Source organism: Cnephaeus nilssonii, assembly GCF_951640355.1.
Source record: "Cnephaeus nilssonii genome assembly, chromosome: 1".
Classification (NCBI taxonomy): Eukaryota; Metazoa; Chordata; class Mammalia; order Chiroptera; family Vespertilionidae; genus Cnephaeus; species Cnephaeus nilssonii.
This window is the reverse complement of record NC_137072.1, coordinates 87,891,046-87,916,603: the sequence shown is the minus strand read 5'-3', so window position 1 is coordinate 87,916,603 and position 25,558 is coordinate 87,891,046. Positions and strand designations below refer to the sequence as shown.

Sequence of the window (25,558 nt, the reverse complement as noted above, 5' to 3'; positions counted from 1 at the left end):
AGGCGGGTGACGTCCTTTCCAGTCCGTTCCCAGTGCTTCCGGGTCACGGTCATTCGGAGCCCTTATCTGGGTGACTCTTTGGCTGCCTAGCCGCTGTCCGCTCCCCATCCCCCGCTCCGGTGCGGCCCAGCGCGCCCTCCGGTTTCCGTCCTCTCCGGGCCTCCTGCCTCTGCCCGCCCGGGCTCGCCGCGCCCTAGTCCGGGGCTGTCATCCGAGGTGGGTGTGATGACGCGGGGAGCCCTGTCCTGCCCCCCGCCCCCCACCTGCCCACTCACCACCTCCGCGCGGCCCGCGGCTCCCCTGCACCTTCCGCCATTTTCCCGCCTGTGAGGGCGGGCCGATCGCACTGAGGGTCTCGGGCTCCGGAGAGCTGGTGGCCGGGGAAGGAGAGGGAGTGTTTGGGGGTGTGTGTGTGTGAACGGGGCAGATTCAGGGTGACCGATGTGTGTGTGGGGGAGGGGGCGGTTGTTGCTGGTGGAGATGCAGATACAGTGGGTGGGGGTGGCGTGCGGGAGTCGATGGTTCAGTTCAGTTTTTTTTTTTTCCTTTGGAATATAAGAGATTAAAGTGATGTTGTCCAAAGAGGCCTTGTAGGCCCTGACAGTCTCATTCTAGGGCCTACGTAGGATGCTGTTGGAGAAATCGGAGGGTTTCCTGCCTTCTCTCACAGTTGTTTCAGGATAGGAGTAGTTTATTCAGCGAGCTCCATCCGTGAACCCATCTTAACCTGTTCCGTTCCTTTTCCTCGGCGAAGGGATGGGTTCTGTCGTAGACCTCAGTGATGGCCTGTTGAATACGGGAATTATGGAGGGGCCCTGATTTCTCTCCTCCTCATGTATGCCATTTCCCTCTGTAAACAGTTTTTAAGGTGGGAATAATCACGCAATGTGAACATTATGTAAAATACGAATTATCTAATCTGTTGGTCCCTTAAGTCCCCAGGAATGGGTAAAAAAAAAAAAAAGTATGTTCTTGAAGTGCTCTGCATTTTTATATGACGTATTTTTCTAGGTCTCTGTTTGGAGAGGGACGAAAGTTTGGAGGATACAGAATTTGATGTTAGCTTTACATCACGGGGAGGATATGACGTCATTGTTATGCCATTTTGGGGGAGTACTGCTCTGTGGGATACGTGTGTTTCCTGATGATTATTTTATCTTTTTAAAATGGAAGTGCAGAGCGCCAACCGGTTTGGCTCAGTGGATAGAGCGTCGGCCCTGCGGACTGAAGGGTCCCAGGTTCGATTCCGGTTAAGGGCATGTACCTTGGTTGTGGGCACATCCCCAGTAGGGGGTGTGCAGGAGGCAGCTGACCGATGTTTCTCTCTCATGGATGTTTCTAACTCTCTATCCCTCTCCCTTACTCTCTGTTAAAAAATATCAATAAAATATATTTTAAAAATAAAATAAAATGGAAGTGCAGAAATGACTTGAAAATTTTCCTCTTCTTTTTTGGGGAATTATTCAAATCTTGGGCAAATATTTCTGAAAGTATCCAAAGCTAGGATGATGTGAAATCAACCAGCTTCAGGAAGAAAAATGTCTGTTGATTTCCTTTTATATCTTAATGATGATAATATCAGCTGATAAATACTGTAAATCATATTCTTTTTCAGTTAAGGATCCTAAAATGAGTAATCATTTCCAATTCGTTAATAGGTCTTGATTTAAAAAAAAACATTTTTTTTTTTTTTGGTTTCAGAGAGGAAGAGAGACAGAAATAGCCATGACGAGAGAGAATCATTGATTGGCTACCTCCTGCACATTCCCCATTGGGGATGGAACTGGAAACCCGGGCATGTGCCCTGACCAGGATTCCAACTGTGACTGGTTCATGGGTCCATGCTCAACCACTGAGACATGCCAGCCAGGCTGTGGTTTTTTTATTTAGGTAACTTTTTAGTATGTCAGGTACTTCCGATGTAGTAGTGTTTAGTAAATAGTTGTTGATTGGCATGAAGACTAGTAATATTACTTGATTATATCCTGACTTACTTTGACCTATCTCATTATTGATTCTAATACTTAATATAAATATTTTTGATGCAGGAAAGATGAATGGCAGGGCTGATTTTCGAGAGCCGAATGCTGAAGTTGCAAGACCAATTCCCCGTAACTATCAATTAAGTATTTATTAGAAGCACTATATGTAGAGAAATTTTCACTGCCTTGGGCTAACTTTATGGGTGTGTGACCTGTGCAGCCACACAAAGGTAGACCCACACTTGAAATTGAAATTCTTAATAATTTGAACAAGATGTTTCATTTTTATTTTGCATTGCACAAAGCACTTTATATAGCCGGTTCTAACTAGCAGATAGTATCATTGACTTCTATTTGAAGTCAGAGTTTGTTAAAAGTTAATAACATGTCTGTTGTTTCATTTAAAAAAGTGGGTGTGTTTTGTTATGTTTACACCAGCAATTTTCAACCCCTGTGCTACAAGAATTTTTAGAATAGCAATCCCAGATTATTTAGTCAAGGGCACTGGCCTCTTTTCCCCTAAATGAAAAAAGTGACAACAGCTAACACAAAAATAGCCATCCATTGTGAATGAATCAGAAGTATACCTTTTTTTTTTGTCAGATCGGCAAAAAATGTATTTTTTGGTGTGTCACAGGATTTTAGTAATTAGTTTATGTGTGCCATGAGATGAAAAAGGTTGAAAATCACTAGTTTAGACTGAGGTAATTTTTTAAACTTAGTTTTTCCATAGGTATTTTAATGTTTGCTGATTTCTCCTTGGTAAAAAGACATAGGGGCTGATTACATTCCAACAGAGGAAGAAAGAAGAGTCTTCGCAGAATGCAATGATGAAAGCTTCTGGTTCAGATGTAAGTTAAATTTTATAATCAACAGAATTTGACCTTTGATGGTTTCATATAGAAAAAAATTGGCACACTTTTGGTTGTGTAGTATGATTATTGCTAAAAGAGATTAAGGAAATAGAATTCTACATATTTTAAAGTAATGATTTCTAGAACTTTTTTCAAGACTATGAAGTATTTTTGTTGGTAAATAGTAAGAGAATTTACTAAGTGAATATAGATTAAATGAAAAATACCTAATAAGGTTGATTACTGTTGCCCTCCCTTTACAGATGAAAAAAAATGGAGGTTTAGCGATGTGAAATGGGTTTTTTAGTGTTACACAGCTGGTAAGTCATGATGTCTGTATTCAAAGCCACTTCTGTCTGAAACAGAAGCTCATGATTTTACACTTGATCTTAGCCAAAAGGCTGAGAAGCGATAGAAGCTTCATGATTTTAATTCTCATTCTTTTAGCCATTACATAATACAAACTGATTAGTTCTCACTTTACCATTTTGAAATGTCGTCAGCTTTTGATTTTTGACTAGAGACCTTATACATGAAGATTTTATTTTATTTTTTTTTAAATTTCTTTATTGATTGTGGTATTACATATGTGTCCTTATTCCCCCATTAAAGATTTTATTTCTTAAATACAGAGAATGTTACAAGAAACATAAGATATTATATTACTTTTGAACAGAACCCTGGTGTTGCTTATGTACACCTTTGTGTATATAAGCACTGGTTATTGCAGTCCTTTCAGAAAAGGTAATTCTAACAAAAAAAAAGCACGATGGAATTTTGAAAAGGGAGGAGTGACCTAAGGAATTAAGGAGGATGTACCTTTTCATCAGTCAGCCTGCTATTTATGCTGATAGTGTGTAAGGGAGATAACTTTTATGAGACTCAGTCTTTTTGCCCTAAAATAGTTTTATGGTGTAGTTAAAACAGCCAATTCATAAAACTTTGAGAAAGATTCCTATTGCAAAACAGCAATAGGAATTTTTAAGAGATAAATGAATTGGAATTAATTTAGTTTAAAAAGGTTTCACTCAACAACAGAGACTTCATAGGCCTTTTAAGTAAATGAAGTAGATGGTGGAGGAGCATTTGGATGAAAGGAATAGTGAGCAAAGGCAGATTCTATAATAACTTGTTCTCTACTAGAGTCTTGAGGTTGCATTGATTGGAGCAGAGGTCTTTTGTTGGGGTAGAAAAATAAACATAATACCAATGAGTTAAAGGTTTGATTCATTATAGATTGTAGGTTCTTGGGGATTGTAGGCCAAGGAGATGATATGTAAGTTTTTAAAGGAAAATTTGTTAGTGTGCAGGGTGAGTATGAAGGATGAGAAGATGTACTTGGCAATAACTCAGGCATATGGTTATTGAGGGAATGTAGTTGATTGTAGTATCATTTGGACTAGGAATGATGGACTGGCAATGAAAGGTTTTTTAAAGGACACATAATAGGATTTTTAAATAGGTTGACTAAGAGGTAATGAAGGAAATACTATAAGATACCCAGCTTAGGAGACTGACTAATGATAACATTACTGATAAAAAGGTATAGTTTGAAGGAGTTCTTGTTTGAAGAATGAAATGTTTGGCCATTTTGAGTTCATGATACAATATCTGATGATGGAAGATCTGAATGCAGCTAGAGATAGAAACAAAGGTGTATATAAGAAATTAGCGTTTGTGGTGTAGGGGTGTTGGTGAATTCACCACGAAATTAAGTGTAGAAATAAAAGCATAAAACTGGTAATAGTATCTATCAAGTGTTTAATATTTAGGAATAATGGAATAAATGACAAAGTTTGAGTAGTACATATGGATAAGAGAACCAAGTGGTGGTGAAAGAATGAACAAAGACCAGGAAAGAGCAGTTAAGATAATAGGAGTTCTTATAAAATCTTTTGGCTTTTATCCTCAGTTTAATACTCAGAGACTTAGAGGTTTCAAGCTAGAAAGAACCTGTGTGAGAATTAGGTGATGATGCACATCTCTAGGTGAGAATAATTGTTTTAAATGCATAGTTATTGTGTATCAAGAACTTAAAAAAATATGAGAACAACTTCTCAGATAACTCATTTGTACTCTGGCAGCACATTTTTTTTATCTTCAAGGATTGCATAGAATAGATAGAATAAAGTGATCAATTTTCAAGTCTGTAGATAACACAGAAAAAGACAAATCTATTAGACAAATCTATGTGGTTCATTGTAATGTTAAGCTAATGGCCACATAGATACGGTGGTATCCACATTTACTTCTAGCTGATAAATTTATGTTGCTGTACATGTTTAACATTTGAGATAATTATAACAGTGCTATGGTAAAATTACATTGAAGGGTAGTGATTAATAGGTAGGGTACCCAGGTATGCTTGTTTATTTAAAGTAGAACATTCGGTATATGGATAATAGAAGCCTAAATAATTCTGTTTATTAAAGCAGATTAATCACAAGTTAGATAGAAAACATGTAATAAGGACAGGCTAAGAAACAGCTTGTTGTATATCATATCTGGATTACTGGGAAATTATAGCAGCCAAAAAAATCAGTGTACTGTATATTAGTAAGTAGTGATTACTCTTTTTTTTTTTTTTTTTTTTTTTTTTTTTTTTTTTTTTTTTTTTTTTTTTTTTTTTTTTTTTTTAAATTTCTTTATTGATTAAGGTGTCACATATTTGTCCTCATCCCCCCATTCCCATCCCACACCCCTCCCCTTGGATGCCCCAACCCTCTGTTGAACTTAAGCATTGGTTAGGCTCATATGCATGCACACAAGACCTTTGGTTGATCTCTCCCCCGTCCCCCCACCCTCCCCTATCCTCCCTCTGAGGCCCGATAGTCCGATCGATGCCTCCTTGTTTCTGGTTCTGTTCTTGTTCATCAGTCTATGTTGTTCATCATTTCCCCTAGATGAGCGAAATCATGTGTCACTATAGATATACTTATAAGAATTGAATGTGCGACGAGCAATAATAGTTATGCTGACAGGCAAATGAATCAGTCTGTAGTGAGTTTCTTTCTGGACCAACAGTTCTTTTGAGACCCAATATCAATGTCCACCGGTTCCCTATGAGTACATGTCGGCACTGACCCCTCAGCTCTGGATGGTGGACAAATGGTGGTAATGCAGGTCCGACTCCCTCTGGTTTGGTCTCGGCTGGACCCAGGGGCACTGCTTCACCCGGATCCAGGGGCCCACGGCCTCACCTGGACCCGGGGCCAGGCTCACCCGGCTCCAGGGGCCCGCGGCCTCGCCCGGACCCGGGGCCCAGGGCTCACCCGGCTCCAGGGGCCCGCGGCCTCGCCCGGACCCGGGGCCCAGGGCTCACCCGGCTCCAGGGGCCCGCGGCCTCGCCCGGTCCCGGGGCCCAGGGCTCACCCGGCTCCAGGGGCCCGCGGCCTCGCCCGGTCCCGGGGCCCAGGGCTCACCCGGCTCCAGGGGCCCGCGGCCTCGCCCGGTCCCGGGGCCCAGGGCTCACCCGGCTCCAGGGGCCCGCGGCCTCGCCCGGACCCGGGGCCCAGGGCTCACCCGGCTCCAGGGGCCCGCGGCCTCGCCCGGTCCCGGGGCCCAGGGCTCACCCGGCTCCAGGGGCCCGCGGCCTCGCCCGGACCCGGGGCCCAGGGCTCACCCGGCTCCAGGGGCCCGCGGCCTCGCCCGGACCCGGGGCCCAGGGCTCACCCGGCTCCAGGGGCCCGCGGCCTCGCCCGGACCCGGGGCCCAGGGCTCACCCGGCTCCAGGGGCCCGCGGCCTCGCCCGGACCCGGGGCCCAGGGCTCACCCGGCTCCAGGGGCCCGCGGCCTCGCCCGGACCCGGGGCCCAGGGCTCACCCGGCTCCAGGGGCCCGCGGCCTCGCCCGGACCCGGGGCCCAGGGCTCACCCGGCTCCAGGGGCCCGCGGCCTCGCCCGGACCCGGGGCCCAGGGCTCACCCGGCTCCAGGGGCCCGCGGCCTCGCCCGGACCCGGGGCCCAGGGCTCACCCGGCTCCAGGGGCCCGCGGCCTCGCCCGGACCCGGGGCCCAGGGCTCACCCGGCTCCAGGGGCCCGCGGCCTCGCCCGGACCCGGGGCCCAGGGCTCACCCGGCTCCAGGGGCCCGCGGCCTCGCCCGGACCCGGGGCCCAGGGCTCACCCGGCTCCAGGGGCCCGCGGCCTCGCCCGGACCCGGGGCCCAGGGCTCACCCGGCTCCAGGGGCCCGCGGCCTCGCCCGGACCCGGGGCCCAGGGCTCACCCGGCTCCAGGGGCCCGCGGCCTCGCCCGGTCCCGGGGCCCAGGGCTCACCCGGCTCCAGGGGCCCGCGGCCTCGCCCGGTCCCGGGGCCCAGGGCTCACCCGGCTCCAGGGGCCCGCGGCCTCGCCCGGTCCCGGGGCCCAGGGCTCACCCGGCTCCAGGGGCCCGCGGCCTCGCCCGGTCCCGGGGCCCAGGGCTCACCCGGCTCCAGGGGCCCGCGGCCTCGCCCGGTCCCGGGGCCCAGGGCTCACCCGGCTCCAGGGGCCCGCGGCCTCGCCCGGTCCCGGGGCCCAGGGCTCACCCGGCTCCAGGGGCCCGCGGCCTCGCCCGGACCCGGGGCCCAGGGCTCACCCGGCTCCAGGGGCCCGCGGCCTCGCCCGGACCCGGGGCCCAGGGCTCACCCGGCTCCAGGGGCCCGCGGCCTCGCCCGGACCCGGGGCCCAGGGCTCACCCGGCTCCAGGGGCCCGCGGCCTCGCCCGGTCCCGGGGCCCAGGGCTCACCCGGACCCGGGGCCCAGGGCTCACCCGGCTCCAGGGGCCCGCGGCCTCGCCCGGACCCGGGGCCCAGGGCTCACCCGGCTCCAGGGGCCCGCGGCCTCGCCCGGACCCAGGATTCAGCCTCACCCGGACCCAGGGGCGCACGGCCTCGCCCAGACCCAGGATTCAGCCTCACCCGGACCCAGGGGCGCATGGCCTCGCCCGGACCCAGGGGCACGTGGCCTCACCCGGACCCGGGGCCCAGCCTCACCCTGACCCAGTTCCCAGCCTCACCCAGACCCAGGGGCACGCGGCTTCACCCGGATCCAGGACCCGGCGGGGTTTCGTCTTCTTGATCCCATTTCCTGTTGGTCAATTCCATCTCAGTAATTCCTTCGGCCATTTTCTCAGAGCTCCAGGGCAGCCGCCGCAGAACTCGTTGGGCGGCGGGCTCGGCAAAGCTCCGGTGTGCCCGGTGCGCGGCAGCGGGCTGGTCCGGGGTGGCTGCGTCGGCCCTTGGGTCTGCAGCGGTGGCCAGTCACCGAGCGTGCGCACCTGGCCGCTTCCGGGGCGTTGAGATTCTTGAAGGACTCGGAGGTCAGCAAGCGCGGAGTCTCCCACCTCATGACTCCTAGGGGCTCGTCTGTCCGTGCTCGGCAGCGAATGGGGCCTTCCCCTCAGCCGGAGACCGCTGGGGGAACTGCGCCGAGCACGTTCCAGGCCGCCACTGTGTCGTCTGAGCCGTAGTTCTTAAAGTGTGATCTTTGGGTCGCCGGCATCAGCATCATCCCGAGTACCCCTCTCTTTTATTCTAGTTGTAGAGCGTCTGCTCAGTCAGCCCTCCGGTGGTTCTGGATGGTGTCTGTTCCGCTCTCCTGTCGTAGACTTAAAATTGTTGTGGTGGGCAGCAATCAGGCTTCCGCCCTATGTCTCCGTCTTGGTCTTCCTTTGTATAGTTAAGTCTTGATTGTTGTTGGTGTCGCTGGGAGGAATTGTCCTCCAGGCCAATTGGCCGTGCAGATCCTCTGTGTCTATAAAGGAAGAGTTGCTGTGTAGGAGACAGATTTATGGGCCGGGTCTTGGTGCAGCAAGGCTTTGGCGCTCATTGATTCTGCCTCTGGAATGTGTCCTTTATGCGGGTGGTTGAAATCTGGTGTCATCTCACACCGACCACTAGATGCCCTCGTTTCTGGGTCTCCAATGGTGTGTAGGTCAGCTACTACCTGAGACCACTCAGCAGGACTTACGGCAGAAACTGCAGTTTCCTCCTCCTGTCTGAGCGTCCCTAGAACAGTCCGACTAGAACCGCAGTTTATCTGGTCAAGCTGCCATAGGGCAGGCCGCCCACATGCAAAAGCCGTTGCTTGGAGCCCAGGTGTGCCTGCAAGACGTGCGGGGCGGGTCTGCAAAACGAGCGGGGCGGGTCTCAGGGCGGGGCGGGGCCTCAGGGCGCCACCAGGCCATGGGGAGGCGAACCGCTCTGGCTGTAAGTCTGCTTTTTCTGTTTTCCACGTTTCCAAGCCCCCTCATTCCGCACTCCAGCGCAGCAAACACTGATTGCTGGGCGCACCTCCACAAGGAAGTCACTCCCACTCTCCGACAGGAAGGCCGAGAGTCCAGCCTCTTCCCGCAGGCGTCTGGGGAGCTAATCTCCCCTAGGGTTGGAACAAAAGCCACAAGTCCCTTCCCCCGACCCACGCGCCTCCGTACCTCATCTTCTCCAGAGTTCGCTCTTTCCTCTACTCTCTTAGCTGTAAATCCACCATTCAGCCAGCTCTCCTGTGGTTCTGGGTGGCAGACGCTCTGTGCGCGGCGAAGTTCCTTTGTTTAACTTTGAAATTGTTGTGTGCGAAGTTCCTTTGTTTGATTCTGCTGCCTTCTTGGTCCTCCTCTCTCAAAATGGCTAGAGGACTTGAGTGTAAGACAGGAAGTCTTAAGAATCCTCTAAGTCGGTGTTGGCGGTCTCCGGGGCCCCGAGGATCTCAGTGGGGAGCTGGGCCAGGTCGGTGACGCGGGTGAGCCCGTCTCGCAGAAAGATGGTCTCTTCCTTCACCGAGAGCCGCTGCGCCAATTCCGCGGTCGCCGCCACAGCAGCTGCCGCGGCGCCCACGAGCTCATGGCCCCGGCTGCGGTGCTGGCTGAGAGGAGCCGCCGCTCGGTCTGGGGAGACGCGAGCAGGAGTCGCTGCGCTCACCAGTCCATCTTTTAGTTGTTTTTCCAAAACTGCCATGCGAGGCAGCAGATCAGCCGTTCACCTCCGCCGCCATCTTGCTCCGCCCCCTGCCGGCGGCCCAAACCCGCAGCGATGCTCAGCGCGGTGGCCCCCGCGCCGTCCCGGGCGTCCACGTGCGCGCCCACCGCCAGGAGGAGGCGCAGCGCCTCCGCCCGCCCGGCCGCGGCCGCCACGAGCAGGGCGCCATCCAGGCCCGCGCCGCGCGAGGCCAGCAGCTCCAGCACCGGCAGCCGCTCGCCCCGTGATTACTCTTAAAGCAGAGATTAACCCTTAGTGTTGCATAACATAACTTCAGACATTGAAAGTGCATAGAACCTTGGCTGTAATTACAGATGATAGGAAATTCAACATATAATTACCAGGAGATAGATTAATAGTCATGCATTAAGAAATTTTGTAATTTATATTTGTATTTTCACATAAGGATATTCTATGCAGTATGTGATGTTTGCATATATTAATTTAAACGAATAACGGAATCCATTTTCTTTGGAAAGTGTCATCTTATGCCTGTTGATCTAAAAAGGTTGTAATACAAGTAGGAATGTATAGAAAAAGTACTTACTAAGATATTTTTTTACAGATTTTTTGAAGTCTGTTAACTACTTTGTCCATCTTGGTTTAAATTTAGATATGTTGATCTAGGGGCCATTCTTTCTTTAAGGTACTTATATTACAAATGCTTCTCTTGTATTTCCACTGGCTATATACAGTACAGCTGTTAAACATGGAAAAAAATCTCTTAAAGATCTTAATTTTACAACATACTTTCTGGATGGTTTTACTGATACACATTTATCTATCCTAATGAACTCAGATAAAATCTTTTCCTTTTGTTATGTTGACAAGTTCTTTTTCCTCTTCTAGCTGTGCCTTTGGCTGCGACAAGTATGTTGATTACTCAAGGATTAATTAGTAAAGGTAAATATTTAAAATTTGAATTTATTTGGCATTTTGAGTATCATGTTTTTATATGGTATTTTCCTGATTTTTAGATAAGTAAGTATGATACTGTATATATAAAGCATTATCATCGATAAATTTTTACAACAGCAAAAGAGTTGTCTCCACTGCCACAAATATCTTGATTTGAGAATTTGATAACGTCTTGCATTGTAGCAACATTAACAATCTACAAGAGCAAGAAAGTAAACAAAAGCCTATGGATGGGTTATAGGATGGCAGAAAGACAAGCCTGGGCTACCTAAGTCATTCACTTTTCTGTCACCCAGGAGCTTATTGAAAAGGCAAATTCATGGGGCCCCGCCCAGACCTACTGAATCAGAATCTCTGCGTTAGGGCCCAGGAATTTGTTTTAACAAACTCCTAGTGCTTCTTATACACTGGTTTAAACATGAATGCCTCCCTAAACCAGCTTTGTCTTATGATAATAGAGGGATGGGGACACTTTCTTGTTCCACATTCTGCTGGCTTAAATAGGGCAGTGTTATTCATATCTGGAATTGAGTTTTTAAAGTAAGTATTAAATGTATCAGTCTCTAATCTTAAAACTAAATACTCATTACATTTTTGTGAACTATCTCCTTGGAATAAGAAGATATCCTAGAAAAGGGTGGCAACATTAGGATGAACTCCACATATTCTAAAAACCTGTTCTTTTAATTAACTGGCTCCTAAAATGTGACTATGATAGGAAAATAGCCTTTTCATGTTAGCAGTATGAAGTACTTAGTAGTATTGACACAACTAGTTGAGAAAAGTCGTTTTGGAGGAAAATAGGAATTTGAGGGGTTAAAATTTTGTTTTTGTGTATTTGAGAATCAAGGTCTTTTATTAAAACTATATTGGGGTTCTTGTTTTCTGGGTGGGTATTCTAATAAAAAAGTCAGTCCCCCAACTCAAAATTGGAGACTTTAGAAAAGGAATTCAGAATTGAAGACATCTCACATTTTATTAAAATGCCTAATATTTTATATATGCTTTCATCCATGGTGTCATAGTCTTAGCTGCTCTTCTGTACTTGTTCCTTTTCTGGCAAAACATTTAAACTTGCTCAAGCTTGAGAATATACAAAAGAAAAAATCTTCCCTTATATCCCTTCCCAACTGCATCCAGCTGTCTTGCATTTGAAGCCAGACTTCAAGAACGAGCACTTCACTTTATACTTGTTTAACCCATTATGGTCTGTGTCATAAACTATGGATTTATTCTAACATTTACAAAACTTTTTTTTTTTTGGACTGGTGGGTACTACACACTACTTTTGGAAATAGCACTAAAAGACAAATTCATGACCTCTTCATACTTTCATTCTAGTGTGGGTTTTCTTGCTTCACTCGTGATTTTCTTCAGATTTCAGTTTTCAGTCTATATGCTGTTACCCAGCATAATGTTACTGGGACCATTTATTGCTCTAAATCTGCAGTATTATCTCTAGTGTAGGAATCTGCTTCAGAACCATAGTCTGCATTTCTCCACATGGAGAGCCCTCCTACAGGCTCTCAAACTGAACTCATTTCATCCTAAACTGAATTCATTTCCCCACACACCAATTTCTGTTTTCCCCATATCTGAATGACATCACTGTCCAACTAGGAAACAGGCATTATCCTTCACTTCTGTCCCTTATCTGCCTGTCCAATAAATGCCCGTTCTAGTCCAGCTCAAATACTCTGTATACTGTCTACCTCTATCTGCGCTGTCATTATAGTACAACCATCTGTTGCCAACAGTATTGAATTAGCCTTCAACAAGTCTTTTGCCTCCATTCTTCCTACTTCTCCTGAGAAAATGGGCCATCTCAGGTACCTGTCAGGGCATAGTGCATGCAGTAGATGCTCAAATATTTGAGTGAATGAAGAATAACCATCATATTGTATGCTTTTTGTCTTCATTGCCTCTCATAATTGCAAACTTTATGAGAGTAAAGAGTGTCTTATATGTAGTGCCTGTATGTTGTAAGTGGTCTGTAAATAAAGGAAAAACATTTTTGTGTAAATGTAGTTATTATTACTGTCCTCATTTTTCTTCTCATCTCATTTGTGTAAGTAAAGGAACTGAGGCTAACAGCATAAATGAGTTCTATTTTTATACTTTATATACATGAAATCAGACAATCACGTATTCTTTTAACATTGTGAGATTTATTCAGAGGTATGCTGAAACTGGCTTGTATCAGCTCCAGAGAGCTGATTTTTAAATTTTTAAGATTTTGGCAAGCTGGTTTTTAAACCATTTGGTAGCTTAAAATTGGTCAGGGTCCAAGTGTTTGCTCTCCACAGAAATCAACCAACATTATAAGTTAGGGCTTTTTATTGGAAGAGCTAGTTTACCAGCATATCCCAGAATTCACCCACATTGTTGCATAGATTAATCTAGCTGTAGATTAATCTCATTTACATGTCGTTTTCCACTGTGTGAATATACCACAGCAGTTAATCCATCCTTTTGTACATTGGCAATTGAGTAGTTTCCAACTTTGATTATTACAAGTAGTTATGCCATGAATACAATGTCTCTTGGTAGACATTTTGCTTGGTCATAAATTGTGTATATATTCAGATTTAGTAGATACTGCCAAACTTCCCAAATGGTTTGAACCAATTTACGCTCCCACTACCAATTTATTAATACAATTTTATTAATAAACTCTCACAATACTTGCTATCTTTGTGTCTTTTATTTTAGCCATGTGGCTAGTGAAAAGTGATATTGATTGCATTGTGGGTTTAATTTAATGAAATTGAGGACCTTTTCTTTTGTTTTTATCCTATTTAAATATATCCTTTTTTTGTGAAGTATCTGTTTAAGTCTGTTGTCTATTCTTCCATTGGACTGTCTTCTTTTTCCTATTGGTTTTGTGAGTTTTCTGTATATTATGGAAATGAGTCTTTTGTCAGATATATGTGTTGTGATTATTTCCCCCCACTTGGATTAACTAGTTCTTAATTAAATGTCATCCATTATGTCAGATCTCTACTTTATGAAGAATGAATTTTGTGGTCTAAGATCTTTGTCTTTTACAAGGACATGAAGAATCTCTTAGGCTTCTGTAAGCTTTATTTTATATCCATACTTAAATTTTCAAGTCAGTTGGGGTTGTTTTTGAATGTTGTATGAGGTAGACTCAAGGTACATTTTCCCCTTTATGGATATCTAGTTGACCCAGAACTATATTTTGAAAGGACTTTTTTTCTTTGTTCACTGTAATGCAGTGTTGCCTTTGTCATAAATCAAGTGACTGTATGTGTGGGTCTGTTTCTGGACTCTTCTGGTTTTGGTCAATTTATTCATATATTTGTAACAGACTGTCTTAATTACTATAGTCATAGATCTTGATATCTCCAATTTTGTTGCTCTTCAATATTGCCTTGCTTATTCTTGGCCCTTTGTTTCCACATGATTTTTAGAATAAGGTTTTTAATTTGAGGGGAAATTTTCTTTGATTTTAATTGGGATTGCATTGAATTTATAGGTGAATTTATGGACACTTGCCATCTTTACAATAGTCTTGGTGCATGAACATGGTGTATTTCTCAATTTATTTAACTTTTATTTCTCAGTAAGTTTTGTAGTTTTCAATGTAGAGATCTTTCATATTTTTTATTAGATTACTCCTGGGTAGTTGATATTTTTTAGTGCTGTAATAAATTATATCTTTTAAACAGTGTTTTTGTTTGTTTGTTCCTGATATAAAGAAATAATTTTATGTGTGTGCAATGACTATATCAAGTGATCTTGCCTCTGCTAATACATTGTTGAGTATTTTCAATTTTATTCATATTTCTGTTGATACTAAGTTTACTTGGTTGTTAAATAGCTTTAGATTTCTCTAGGGTTATGGAAAGAGCTAATGCTATTAGGTAACATTTAAAGATAATCTGTACTGGTTCTTCCTTTTACATTTTTTCCTTATTTCTGTTGATAAATAATATATCTTACTTTATATTTTGTTGAACTTTTGTCTCACATTAGAGGAGATCACATAATGACTAGCAATTTCTGTGTTATTTTCTTAGATACTCTTAGCATAAACTTGTCAATGTGTCTTTCTCCAACTATTAATATTACTCAGAAATATTTATTCATTTATGTTTAGGATTCCTTTCAAGTCATCCCAAATATGGTTCCATTCCTAAACTCATATGTAAGTATGAAAACAAGTGTTTTTTAGCTTTTTACTTAAGTAAAATAATGTGTTCATCAAATGTTTTGTCTTACTCATAACAGTTATTTGGTTATTTGCTTTTACAGATCAGTTGAAGTTTTTTATTAAATGGGCTACTAGGAATTTATTATGAATCTTTTTATTGTTAGCATTAAATACCATGAGTTACTTTAAAGAGTATTTATAATGTGACAGAAGTATTAATTTAAATTACTTTGTAAAGATATACTATTTGAAAATAAATTCTCAAATACTCTATTAGAGAAGAAAGTTGTTCAGGGATTCTGATTAATCAAGATAAATTATAAAAATTAAGTCTAATTTGAAAAAATAAATCTTTTCAATTTACATTAAAAATGTAAATAAGCATAACTTATTTATATTTTATAATATGGTTAATAGGAAATGGGCTAAATTGCTTTTTAAAATTACCTGAGGTTTTTTATGAATCTTTCCAGGTTAGCCTCTCTTTTGTATTGGTAACAGACACATGATTCAACAAGAGCCATATTTAGGTAGCATTTAATAATTCATTATTTTAAAAGATTTATTGCACCTAATTTTCAAAACAAGCTGAAGAAATTAGCTGGGCAAATGATTTGATTTTCATCTGATTTAATGTGATAGTTTTATCATTATTTCAGGAAATCTTAGTCTTTTCACATCAAAGATATACTTAGAATTTTTTTTAAATGTACTTTTAGAAAAGATTCTTGTCAAAAAAAGCACATTGAGTTACACTCTCTTTTTTTTTTTTTTTTTTTTTACAAATAAGTTGCTTGCATCATGGGATACTTTGCCGGAAAGCTTTCTTATGTGAAAACTTGCCAAGAGAAGTTCAAGCATCTTGAGAATTCCCCTCTTGGAGAAGCTTTACGATCAGGACAGGCACGACGAGCTGCAATACCTGGGTAGGCCAGATTCTTATCTTTATTAAAGGTTTTTAAATTTAGCTAAAAAATTTTAACTGGATATTGCCATAGTTCAGGCATGAAATATTGCCTAAATGAAGGACCATTGGAAACTTGCCACTATGTTGCAAGCTAAAGCTAATTAGATTTTGAAAGGTAGTGCTAGCAGGGCCAGTGTTACTCAGTGGTTGAATGTCGACCCATGAACCAAGAGGTCACCAGTTCAATTCCTGGTTAGGCACATGTCTGGGTTGTGGGCTCAATCCCCAGTAGGAAGTGTGTAGGTGGCAGCCGATTGATGTTTCTCTCTCATATTCTCTCTCATTAATGTTTCTATCTCCCTCTCTCCAAAATCAGTAAAAATATATTGAAAATAAATAAAGGTAGAGCGAGATTTGTCTACCTTTGTTTTATATAGAAAGTTGCATCCTATTGGGAGTGTATATCCCAGAATAAAGGATTTTAATTCGGCAAACACCTTTGGTTACCTATATTTTGAACTTTTCTTTGAATTTGCAATTTTTATCAATTTCAGCTCAAATTTCAAGTTTTTAATCCTTCTGTTGTTTAAAATAGTAGGGAAATTGTGTAAGTGAATCTCTTTGTCTGGATAGATAGATAAGTAATAAGGTAACTAAGTAGATTTAGTAGATACATTGTCATATCATGAGTGGCAAGCAATGTAAACTCGTTGAGAGCTAGATGTACTTACATCTGCTTTATCAACGTAGAGTTTATGTGGACTAATACTGTAGGAGTAACTTCCCAGTTAATGTGGGAAATGGACACATTTTCTGATCTGGAGTATTTTTTCTTTCTAAAAACTTTAAACACATTAAAATGATCTCTGAAGCCTCATAATTGGAAAACTAAATAAACATTTTCTCTCCTGTATATTGAGTGACAGTTTTTAAGTTATATAAGTAGGTCAAACCATTTTTGTGTGCATGTGGCAGAAAGAAACAGGCTTAATTTTACCATTTTAAATAACTATGTTAAAGTAATACAATTTCTTTAGAAAATAAAATAACTGATTTTTATACCTACGTACACTTCTTTAAATAAGGTATAAGAATAATTAATGTTTCTTATATAATATGAATTCCTTTTATAGGTACTATTCTCAGAAGCCAAGATATGAATCAAATGTGAGTGATCACTCATCTTTTGTGACAGCCCCAGCAGCAGATAACATGGAAAAAGAGAAGTTTCCTCGTTATGAGCCAATTCCATTTAGTTCTTCTATGAACGAATCTACTCCCACTGGTATTACTGATCATATTGCCCAAGGTAGAAACTTCTCTTGAAATGAATTTCAGCATTTAATGGTCCAACGTATGTATAAACTTTATTTGATGACCTTTTCTGCTGGGTATCATCTGCGTGTTCCACCATCAGCCTAAACTCAGCATGTTTGTTCATTTGTTTCTTCATTCAACATTTTTTTGAGGTTCAGTCTGTTAAAAGGTATAGAAATATAAAGATAAATTACCAGTATGTCCTATTAATGGAAAATACTAAGCTAGGTGGAATATCAAAGAAGTGATAAATTGTGCCTCAGGGAGGCTTTAAAAAGGTTACATTTATTAGGCTGGTCTTAAAGGCTTTTAGCTTCTTTGTAATGTGAGAAAAATAATAATTACCTGCCTTACAGAACTGTTGTCAAGTGAAAAAAATCCATGTGAAAATGCTTTGTGAAGTTTGTGTAAATACTAGCTTTGAAGATTACATAATGTAAGTGCAACATCAATTTTGGATTAAGGCCTGGATTTGAATCACGATTCACATTTACTAGCTGTGTGACTTTCAGCAAGTGATTGTAATTTTTGATCCCTTCAGTTTCTTGATCTATCAAATGGAGATAATACCTCTTTTAAAGAACTTTTGGAATGAGATGAAATAATCAGATGAACACCTGGCAAGTAATAGGCTCTCATCAAATGTTAATTTCCTTCCTTTCTTCCTTCAGTCTAGTTTGCAGTGAAAGGTGAGGAATTAGAAACAGAAAATGCAGGTCTGCAATTCCTTGTCTAAAAAGCCTAAAATCCAAAATGCTTTGAAAACAAATGTTTTTTAAATAAACAGGTGATAAAGTCTGACGTGAACTCATTTCAAACCCTGAGCTAAACAAGGTTTATTTATCTTAATATGGTTTTTCCTAAATTTTGTTGTAGAAATACTGTTTTTACTCTTCGCTGCTCTGAACTTTGGAATGGATAAATATTAAATAGTACAAGGACTATACACTATAATATTTTTTCTAAAACCTGAGAATGTCTGAATTTTGAAACATTTCTGACTGCAAGGGTTTGGATAAGGGATTGTGGACCTCTATAGGGTATTCTTTAAAAATACTTGCTTTGAACCAAATATAGTAAGCCAGTAACAATAGGGAACAAACAAGGTTAAAGGAACATTTGGATTTTTGTTTCCTTTGTTTAAGATGGGAGAGGTTTGTAGCTATATATACACGTAGGTAGGTTAAGGGGATGGGGGGAATACAGTGGAAAGGGAGAAGTTGATTATAGGTCAAGTGAGGTTCCAGAAGATGCGGAGCAGATCTAGGTAGGTCAGGATATCAAGTAGCCATTGGCTATATATGGCTGTTTAAATTTATCAAATCAAATTGAAAATCAATTTGTTAGTTGTTTTGACAGCATTTTGGTTGTTCAATAGCCACATGTGCTAGTGGCTACTGTGTTGGACTGCAGATATGTAACGTGCTTATCATTACAGAAAATGATATTGGATAGCACTGCTTTAGAGCAAAAGTAAAGGGGTACTTTCAGAAGAGACCAGAGAGAATGGAAATTGAGATAATTTAGATTCTTTAGTGGATGAAAGTTGTTGAGAGATTTAATCCTCGGCTGCTTTGTTTTTTCCTGAATGGTTGGAAATAAAGACATCCAATTACAGTTGACCCTTGAACAATATTAGGTTTGAATTGTGCAGGACCATTTACACAAATCTGCCTATAAATGGACCCACACAATTCAAACCCATGTTGTTCAAAGGTCAACTGTAGTCAGAAGGGGCAGGCGGTGGGCAGAGTAGAATGGTTCAAGTCATTTCATCCAAAGGCAGCTGTCCTTGTCCCTCATTGCATCTCTCCATTTTTCCCGTTTCTCAAGTTCAAATCCATTCTACTTGTATTCTAGCCTTGTAATTACTTGCATTCTTCCTTTCATTTGCATTAGCAAATTTCATTCCGTGTTACATAGTCTCTTTTTCAAATAAAAGCAAACAAAAAGCCCTTAGGTATCGTCCCACAGACCACAGCAAGGCCCGTGTTTTACAATATTTTAGGTTTCTCCAGAGCAGTTATTGATCCGTCTGCTGTTCTGCTTTCTCACCCCCTTCTCTAAGTCTAGATTGCAGCTCTTTGACTGCTCTCCACATGGACCAGCAGAGCGGCCTCCCTTGCTTGCCCCAGCTGCTGTTCCCCCTTACTAAGACACCCTCCCCTTTTGGTTAAGCAGAACTACTTGACTCCTTCTGCTTTCTCTTACCAAGAATTTAAAGTTATTCAATGTAGAGAATTCATAGTAGAAATTCATAGTAGAAAGTATTCCTTCATAATTATTATGACACTTACTATAGTTAATTACAGTTAGACTTAAGTCAGCGCTGTTTTTCATTCTTATTCCTTCCAGCTCTGTATAACCTTCAAAGTAGTAAATCGTGCTATGTTCCCTGCACAATATAGGATGTTTTCATTTGACTTTTATAAGTGTAAAAAATTCTCCCTAACATTCTGTCTGATTGATATTTTCATTACTTGTCACAGAATTTCAGAACAATGAAAAAAGTATTAGACCTGGAAGGAACTTTAGGAATAGATTATTTACTTCCATATTTCACAGTTGAGAAAACTAAGATTCAAAGAAGCTTAGTGATTTGCCCAAGGACATTCACTAATTGTTGGCAGAGTATGAATGAGAACCTAGCGTTTCTGACTACTAATCTAGTATACACTATCTAAATGATATTTAAAAATATTATTATGGTGAAGGGAAATGAGTCCAATAATTACCCATTACTAGTGAAATACAGAGTGCTTTTTAAAACCAATATAAGATTATACTATTTTTTCTTTGATTTTTTTTTTTTAAGAAAATTTTACTTTTCAACAATGGTATAGTATTAGAACTAATAAGAAGAAATTTAAATGTTCTTTGTGTCAGTACACTGTACTTTGTATTAAAATAAATGATTATGGTTGAAAGCATTTAATGTCTAGTTAGATTGCTTTAAAAATTCTGATTATTCAGTGGGACCTTACTATTGAGTTCCAGAATAATATGACTTATCGAAAATTATTTAAAAAAAAATAATCATAATTAAAATGTGCCCAATTTGTATGTCTTATTAAAAACCTCTTTGAAAAATAGTACTTTTGGAGTAGTGTGTCAGATTGTAAGTAGTTGTTCATTGAATATTGTGTTAGCATTAGTTATTTTCTTTAGAACTGCTTATATAGCCTTTTTTGCTGGTTATACATTTTATAAAGTATCTTCAATATTTGGTCTTGTCAACCAGTATTAAGAGTAACAACTTGCATATGTTTCAACAGTATTTAACTCTTTGATAATGTGTATTCATATTTTGACTCTTTCGGAGATATAAAGAATAAATGCTGGTTTCCCAGTCGAAATCATAGTTGCCACTTTCTTTTGCCTCAGTATTGCATTCATTAGACCTAAGTGAAAACGATGAATACTCTGCTTAAAAGGCTATGTTTTATACTTTTCAGTAAGCTATTTTCAAGTATTTTTGTTTAAATACAAAGATGGTAAAATAATTTTTAATAATAGCTAGAGTTGTTTGTGTATAGATTGTGTTTATGGGAACATTTAACTATGAAAATACTACCAAATAAAAGCCATACTGGATCAAGTTTTATTCAATTGTCATTAGTAGAATATATTTCTGTTTATATAAACACTGGATAACTTTGCAGTTTAAAACACTAACATGTTAATGAGTCGTAATTATGCTGGTGTGTATTATGTTCTCTGTTCTTCTGGCATGGTTAGTTTTTAATTTCTTGATGTTAATTTTAGATTTTAGAAATAAAAACTTGAAACTGTGAGCGAAGTTGATTTTAGTTTTATAATTACCTTGGGGAAATTATAGTACTTTTGGAATGGTGGTAATAATTTGATCCTTTATTTCACTTTATTCTATTTTTATTATGGGTAAGGAGCATTTATAAAATTTAGTTGCTTTGCATTTATTCAACTCTTTATCATCATGTATTAACTGTTTGTTGTTTTAGGACCTGATCCCAGGCTTGAAGAAAGTCCTAAAAGAAAAAGTATTACATATGAGGAATTAAGGAATAAGAACAGAGAGTCATATGAAGTAACTTTAGCACATAAGACTGACCCCTCAGTCAGGCCTATGCAGGAAAGAATACCCAAAAAAGAAGGTATGATAGTTTAGTCTAATCACTGTATTCTGTAGGATCGGATATCGCAGCATTAGTTAAAAACATTAGTCGTATTAACGTGATTTAATTCTACAAGCAATTAACCAAAATAGTATTTTTTTAAAAAAGAATCGCTATTTCAGTTATCATATCTTTCGTTTTTAAGGTATTGTAAATGCCATTTTGTGTTAGAAAATGATAAAGTCAAAATGGTAGTATGACTTAAGATAGTAAGACTAGTTTTGTAATATAATGTAAAAATTATACATCCAATTTGACTGTTTTCCCTTATAAGAAGTCAAATTGGAAACCATTTTTTAAATGATGCATCTATTGCATAAAACCAGATCTGGTGATCTAAGGTTGATAATTGGGTTGTAATGCCACTTTTGGCAGTGCTACAGAATCATGATTAATGAAACTAATTTTCTTAGTGAAATTGAAATGGAGTTATATGCTTTACAAAGCAGCTTTAGGACATTTTCAAAGAGGAGTTTGACTTTTTTAAAATAGTACTTTTGCTCTGTAATTATAAGTTTTAAAATCACAGTTTCTTTTCTTTTTTAAAAAAATTGTTATTGGTGAGCGTATTACAGATGTCCCAGATCGCTGTTTCTTTTAAGTCATTTTGGAACAGTTATTCAATACCCCAAGTAAATTTTCTGACACAGAAGTTTACTTATAACAGAAGAAGGTATTTTAATTAAGGGTTTGTAGCTATTTTAATACAGAATTGTATGTCTTGAGGAATTTTAGAGAATGTGTCATTGTTTCAAGGTTTCTATTTACTACTTTAAAAATTGAAGGAATAGGTTCTTTGTACCTTTAAAAAAATTCTTTATTGTTGAAAGTATTACATGTGTCTCCTTTTTTCTCCCATTGACCCCTTATAGCCTGCCCCCCGCCCCAGGCCTCCACCACTTATTGTCTGTGTCCATGGGTATGCATTATGCATACAAGTTCTTTGGTTGATCTCTTCCCACCCACCCAGCCACCCCCACCCCTTCCCTCTGAGATTCCACAAGTTTGTTCTTGGTACCTTCTTGAAAGTCATAGGCCACAAAGAATGTAAAGATACATAACAATTCTTAGTATAGTAGGTCCGTTCCTACAGTGCGACGTAACTCGATTTTCACTGTAAGTCGAACCCACCTACATAAGCATCTACGTCACTCACATGGAGCACATACACAGCAGTAATGAAGTGAAACAGTAAAAAAAATTTAAAAGAAAGATAACAATTCCTGACCTTTACTTGTGGTAAATAAATAATAAAAAACATAAAGCACATATGTACATACGTTGAAATGACGGAACTTTTTTTTAATAAATGGGAGATAGCGAAGTAACTACGAAACGACATTCGTCGAGTCCAACGTAACCCGAGGACTGCCTGTATTTTTTATTGTGATCCTTCTTTTAGAGCTAAATTTATTTCTAATTGGTAGTGGTTGCTGCATTTAGAATTCTATTTTCATATTAATCAGTGGTCGGCAAACTCATTAGTCAACAGAGCCAAATATCAACAGTACGACGATTGAAATTTCTTCTGAGAGCCAAATTTTTTAAACTTAAACTTCTTTTAACGCCACTTCTTCAAAATAGACTCGCCCAGGCCGTGGTATTTTGTGGAAGAGCCACACTGAAGGGGCCAAAGAGCTGCATGTGGCTCGCGAGCCGCAGTTTGCCGACCACAGATATTAATGATGGATAATATCTATTACATTATTGATGTTAAAAATTTAGCTTTAAAATAGGCTGATAATTGACATTGTTAACGTTTGTCATTAAAAATAAACTGTGTAAACCTTATGCATTCAATAGCCACTACTTTGTACTATGTAAAGACTTACTGGTACTTTGTTCTGCTAATTAATTTGAGGATTTAGACCAAGCATGTCAAACTCACGGCCCACGGGCTGGATGCCTCATTTATTTGGCCCATGTTAGCCTTTGAGTTTGACATGCTTGATTTAGACTGTAAGCTCCATGAGGGCAGACAGTAGTACTTTTCTCAGTTTTGTAATCTTTTATGCCTCCATAGCATAGTACCATATGCTGGTAAATCAGAAATGGAGTGTTTCGTTGGGCTTTCTATAGTAATAAAGATTAAGAGAAGGAAATATGGTAGATCTTTGGTATTTTCTAAATTTTGACATTTGTAATTTTGACTGTAAACAGTCTTTTAAACTTGTTACATGACACAACTTTAATATGAAATAATTAGTTTATAAAAAGAGGTGATTTTGTGTGCTTTATTTGAAGATAAAGTTATGAAATAGTTTTAGTGATTTTCTAGAATGTTCTATAATCTAGACAGAATATTTGACATTAGTACAGTGTGGATTTGCTGGGTCAGAAAGTAGCACTTAAATTTTTCAGTTTTAGTTTCTGTGGATGACATTTATCTAATTAGAAATGAAGACTGAGAGATTATAAAAACAAAAGCGCTTTAGTTATCTGTCAGGACCATGATAGCACCACACATGCAGCTTCTAGAAAACTCTACCTTGTACTAATGAGGGAATGAAAGCAAGGGGAAATGGCAGATTATGAGGGAAAGGGGTCTAAAACGTCTTAGTATAATAATGAAATAGTTCTGACTTCACACAATCTCTGGAAGTCTTGAGGAAGGAGGTTCCTAGTCCGTACTTAGATAACTGCTTCTGTACATTATGACTACTTATAATTTATAGATGAAGGCTATGTAAAAGAGAGACTAAAAGGTGAAAGAGTACAGAAGACGGGCATGTTTCAAAATATGTAAAATGCAGGAATATTGGAAACTTTCCTCCTTGCCACCAGTATCATGGCTCATAGGAGAGAAGATTGAATTAACCATAACCTGAATATATGACCATTTCTACTGCTATATTTTTTGTGAAAAACAAAATTCAATTTTTTTATTATTTTTTAAATTTCCCAGTAATTTTTTGTATATGCTGTAATTTATACCACACTTATTTAGGGAGAAGGTAAAGTTGTAATGGCACCCAGGCTTTGGACCTATACAGATGTGTTCACATTTTAGTCCACTTGTTTTATTAGGCTTGTACCTTGGGCAAGTTACTAATCTGTTTCCTCTCCTTCAAAATGGGGGTTGTGTTTATAAGGTTGTTAGGAGGATCAAATATTTAAGTCAGGTTCTCCATACATTGCATTACTATTTATGTCCAACCTCCAGTTCACTAAAGTCTGCCAGCCCCTTTTTAATCCTACTCTCATGTGTATTTATTAAAATGAGAAACATAACTTTTCATCATAATAGCGAACTTAAAATAATGCCTTCTATGTATTACTATTTGGAATCATCAATTATTTGTGCTTTTTTCCTAGTCAAAGTAAACAAATATGGAGATGCTTGGGATGAGTGAGACATTGCATCCTTGGACCTACTGAAGGAGTTTCAATATCCAGCTTCATCTAGGTGGTCATATCTGCATGCTTTGAGCTCAGCAGCAGTCTTCATAAACACATTTAAAATCCGAACCTGGGCTTTTTGTGGTTTGGCTTATTAAAATAATGTTTAAAAAAACAAATTTTACTAATATGTTGTGAATCTATATGAATAATGGTATAATACCACGATCGTGTACAGTTTGTGAAATTTAAGTTACAGGACAAGGATACTCTTAGAAAACCATTGAGGGATTGTAATGCTCTAGAATTAGCATATGTGAAAATAAATATCTGCATGTTGAATTGGGATGGGTGGGGGCGGACAAGCATAATTTTAGGTGATAAGCTTTACATAAAAAAAATTAAAAAGCTTTTTTCCAGTGTTTGCTGTATTCTCTTAGTGTTTGTGGTAAATAAAATATAAAGGAACATGCATCTTCATTGATTTCATGGTTTTATTGTTTGCGATCTATTTTTAAGTAAAATTATAAGTGGTGTTTTGTAGGGATAGGAAATAAAGTCATCTCTGAATATTTAGTATGATAAATGTGACTCATGGATTAATCAACTACAGTAAGTGGCTCAATGCCTAAAAAAGCCGTGGTCATGTTCAAAAACTTAGCTAATTTCAGGGGAATAAAAATTTGGTATACTTTTTTTATTATGGTTGTTCCTGGTTCAGGTGAATGGAAAATGAAATTGTGGTTTCATCTACATTCTTTCTTATATTACATTTCTGAAACTGTGTTTCTGTTTTGGATAATGCAAATCATCCCAAAACTTGGCTCAATTTATCAGGATTATCACTTGGTAAGTTAGATAATGTCTAATATAACCCAATGTACTGGGTTGTACACAAACTAATAAGATAGTATTGTATGTCAACTGTAATTGGAAAAATAAAAGATTATTTTTAAAAATC

General features: G+C 40.3%; 1 protein-coding gene across 3 annotated transcripts; it reads left to right on the top strand.

Annotated features, from left to right (window-relative positions):
* On the top strand, positions 1-25,558 carry OCIAD1 (OCIA domain containing 1). 3 transcript variants are annotated; one of them, XM_079769002.1, is made up of 9 exons: positions 1-216; positions 2,049-2,111; positions 2,753-2,833; positions 10,635-10,688; positions 14,827-14,874; positions 15,671-15,806; positions 16,921-17,096; positions 21,085-21,237; positions 24,574-25,558. In XM_079769002.1, the coding sequence occupies exons 2-9, from the start codon at positions 2,054-2,056 to the stop codon at positions 24,609-24,611; spliced, it is 744 nt and encodes a 247-aa protein (XP_079625128.1). In that variant the 5' UTR covers positions 1-216; positions 2,049-2,053; the 3' UTR covers positions 24,612-25,558. The 3 variants fall into 3 exon arrangements, with proteins under 3 accessions (XP_079625128.1, XP_079625130.1, XP_079625129.1); XM_079769004.1 differs by lacking the exon at positions 1-216 and adding an exon at positions 298-373; XM_079769003.1 differs by lacking the exon at positions 1-216 and adding an exon at positions 302-404.

Bases quoted from the DNA above. Each gene is read 5' to 3' on its own strand.
- OCIAD1 (XM_079769002.1), top strand. From the start codon at position 2,054: ATGAATGGCAGGGCTGATTTTCGAGAGCCGAATGCTGAAGTTGCAAGA. The intron at 10,689-14,826 runs GTAAATATTTAA...ATTTATGTTTAG, and splicing joins TCAAGGATTAATTAGTAAAG to GATTCCTTTCAAGTCATCCC. The intron at 15,807-16,920 runs GTAGGCCAGATT...TTCCTTTTATAG, and splicing joins CGACGAGCTGCAATACCTGG to GTACTATTCTCAGAAGCCAA.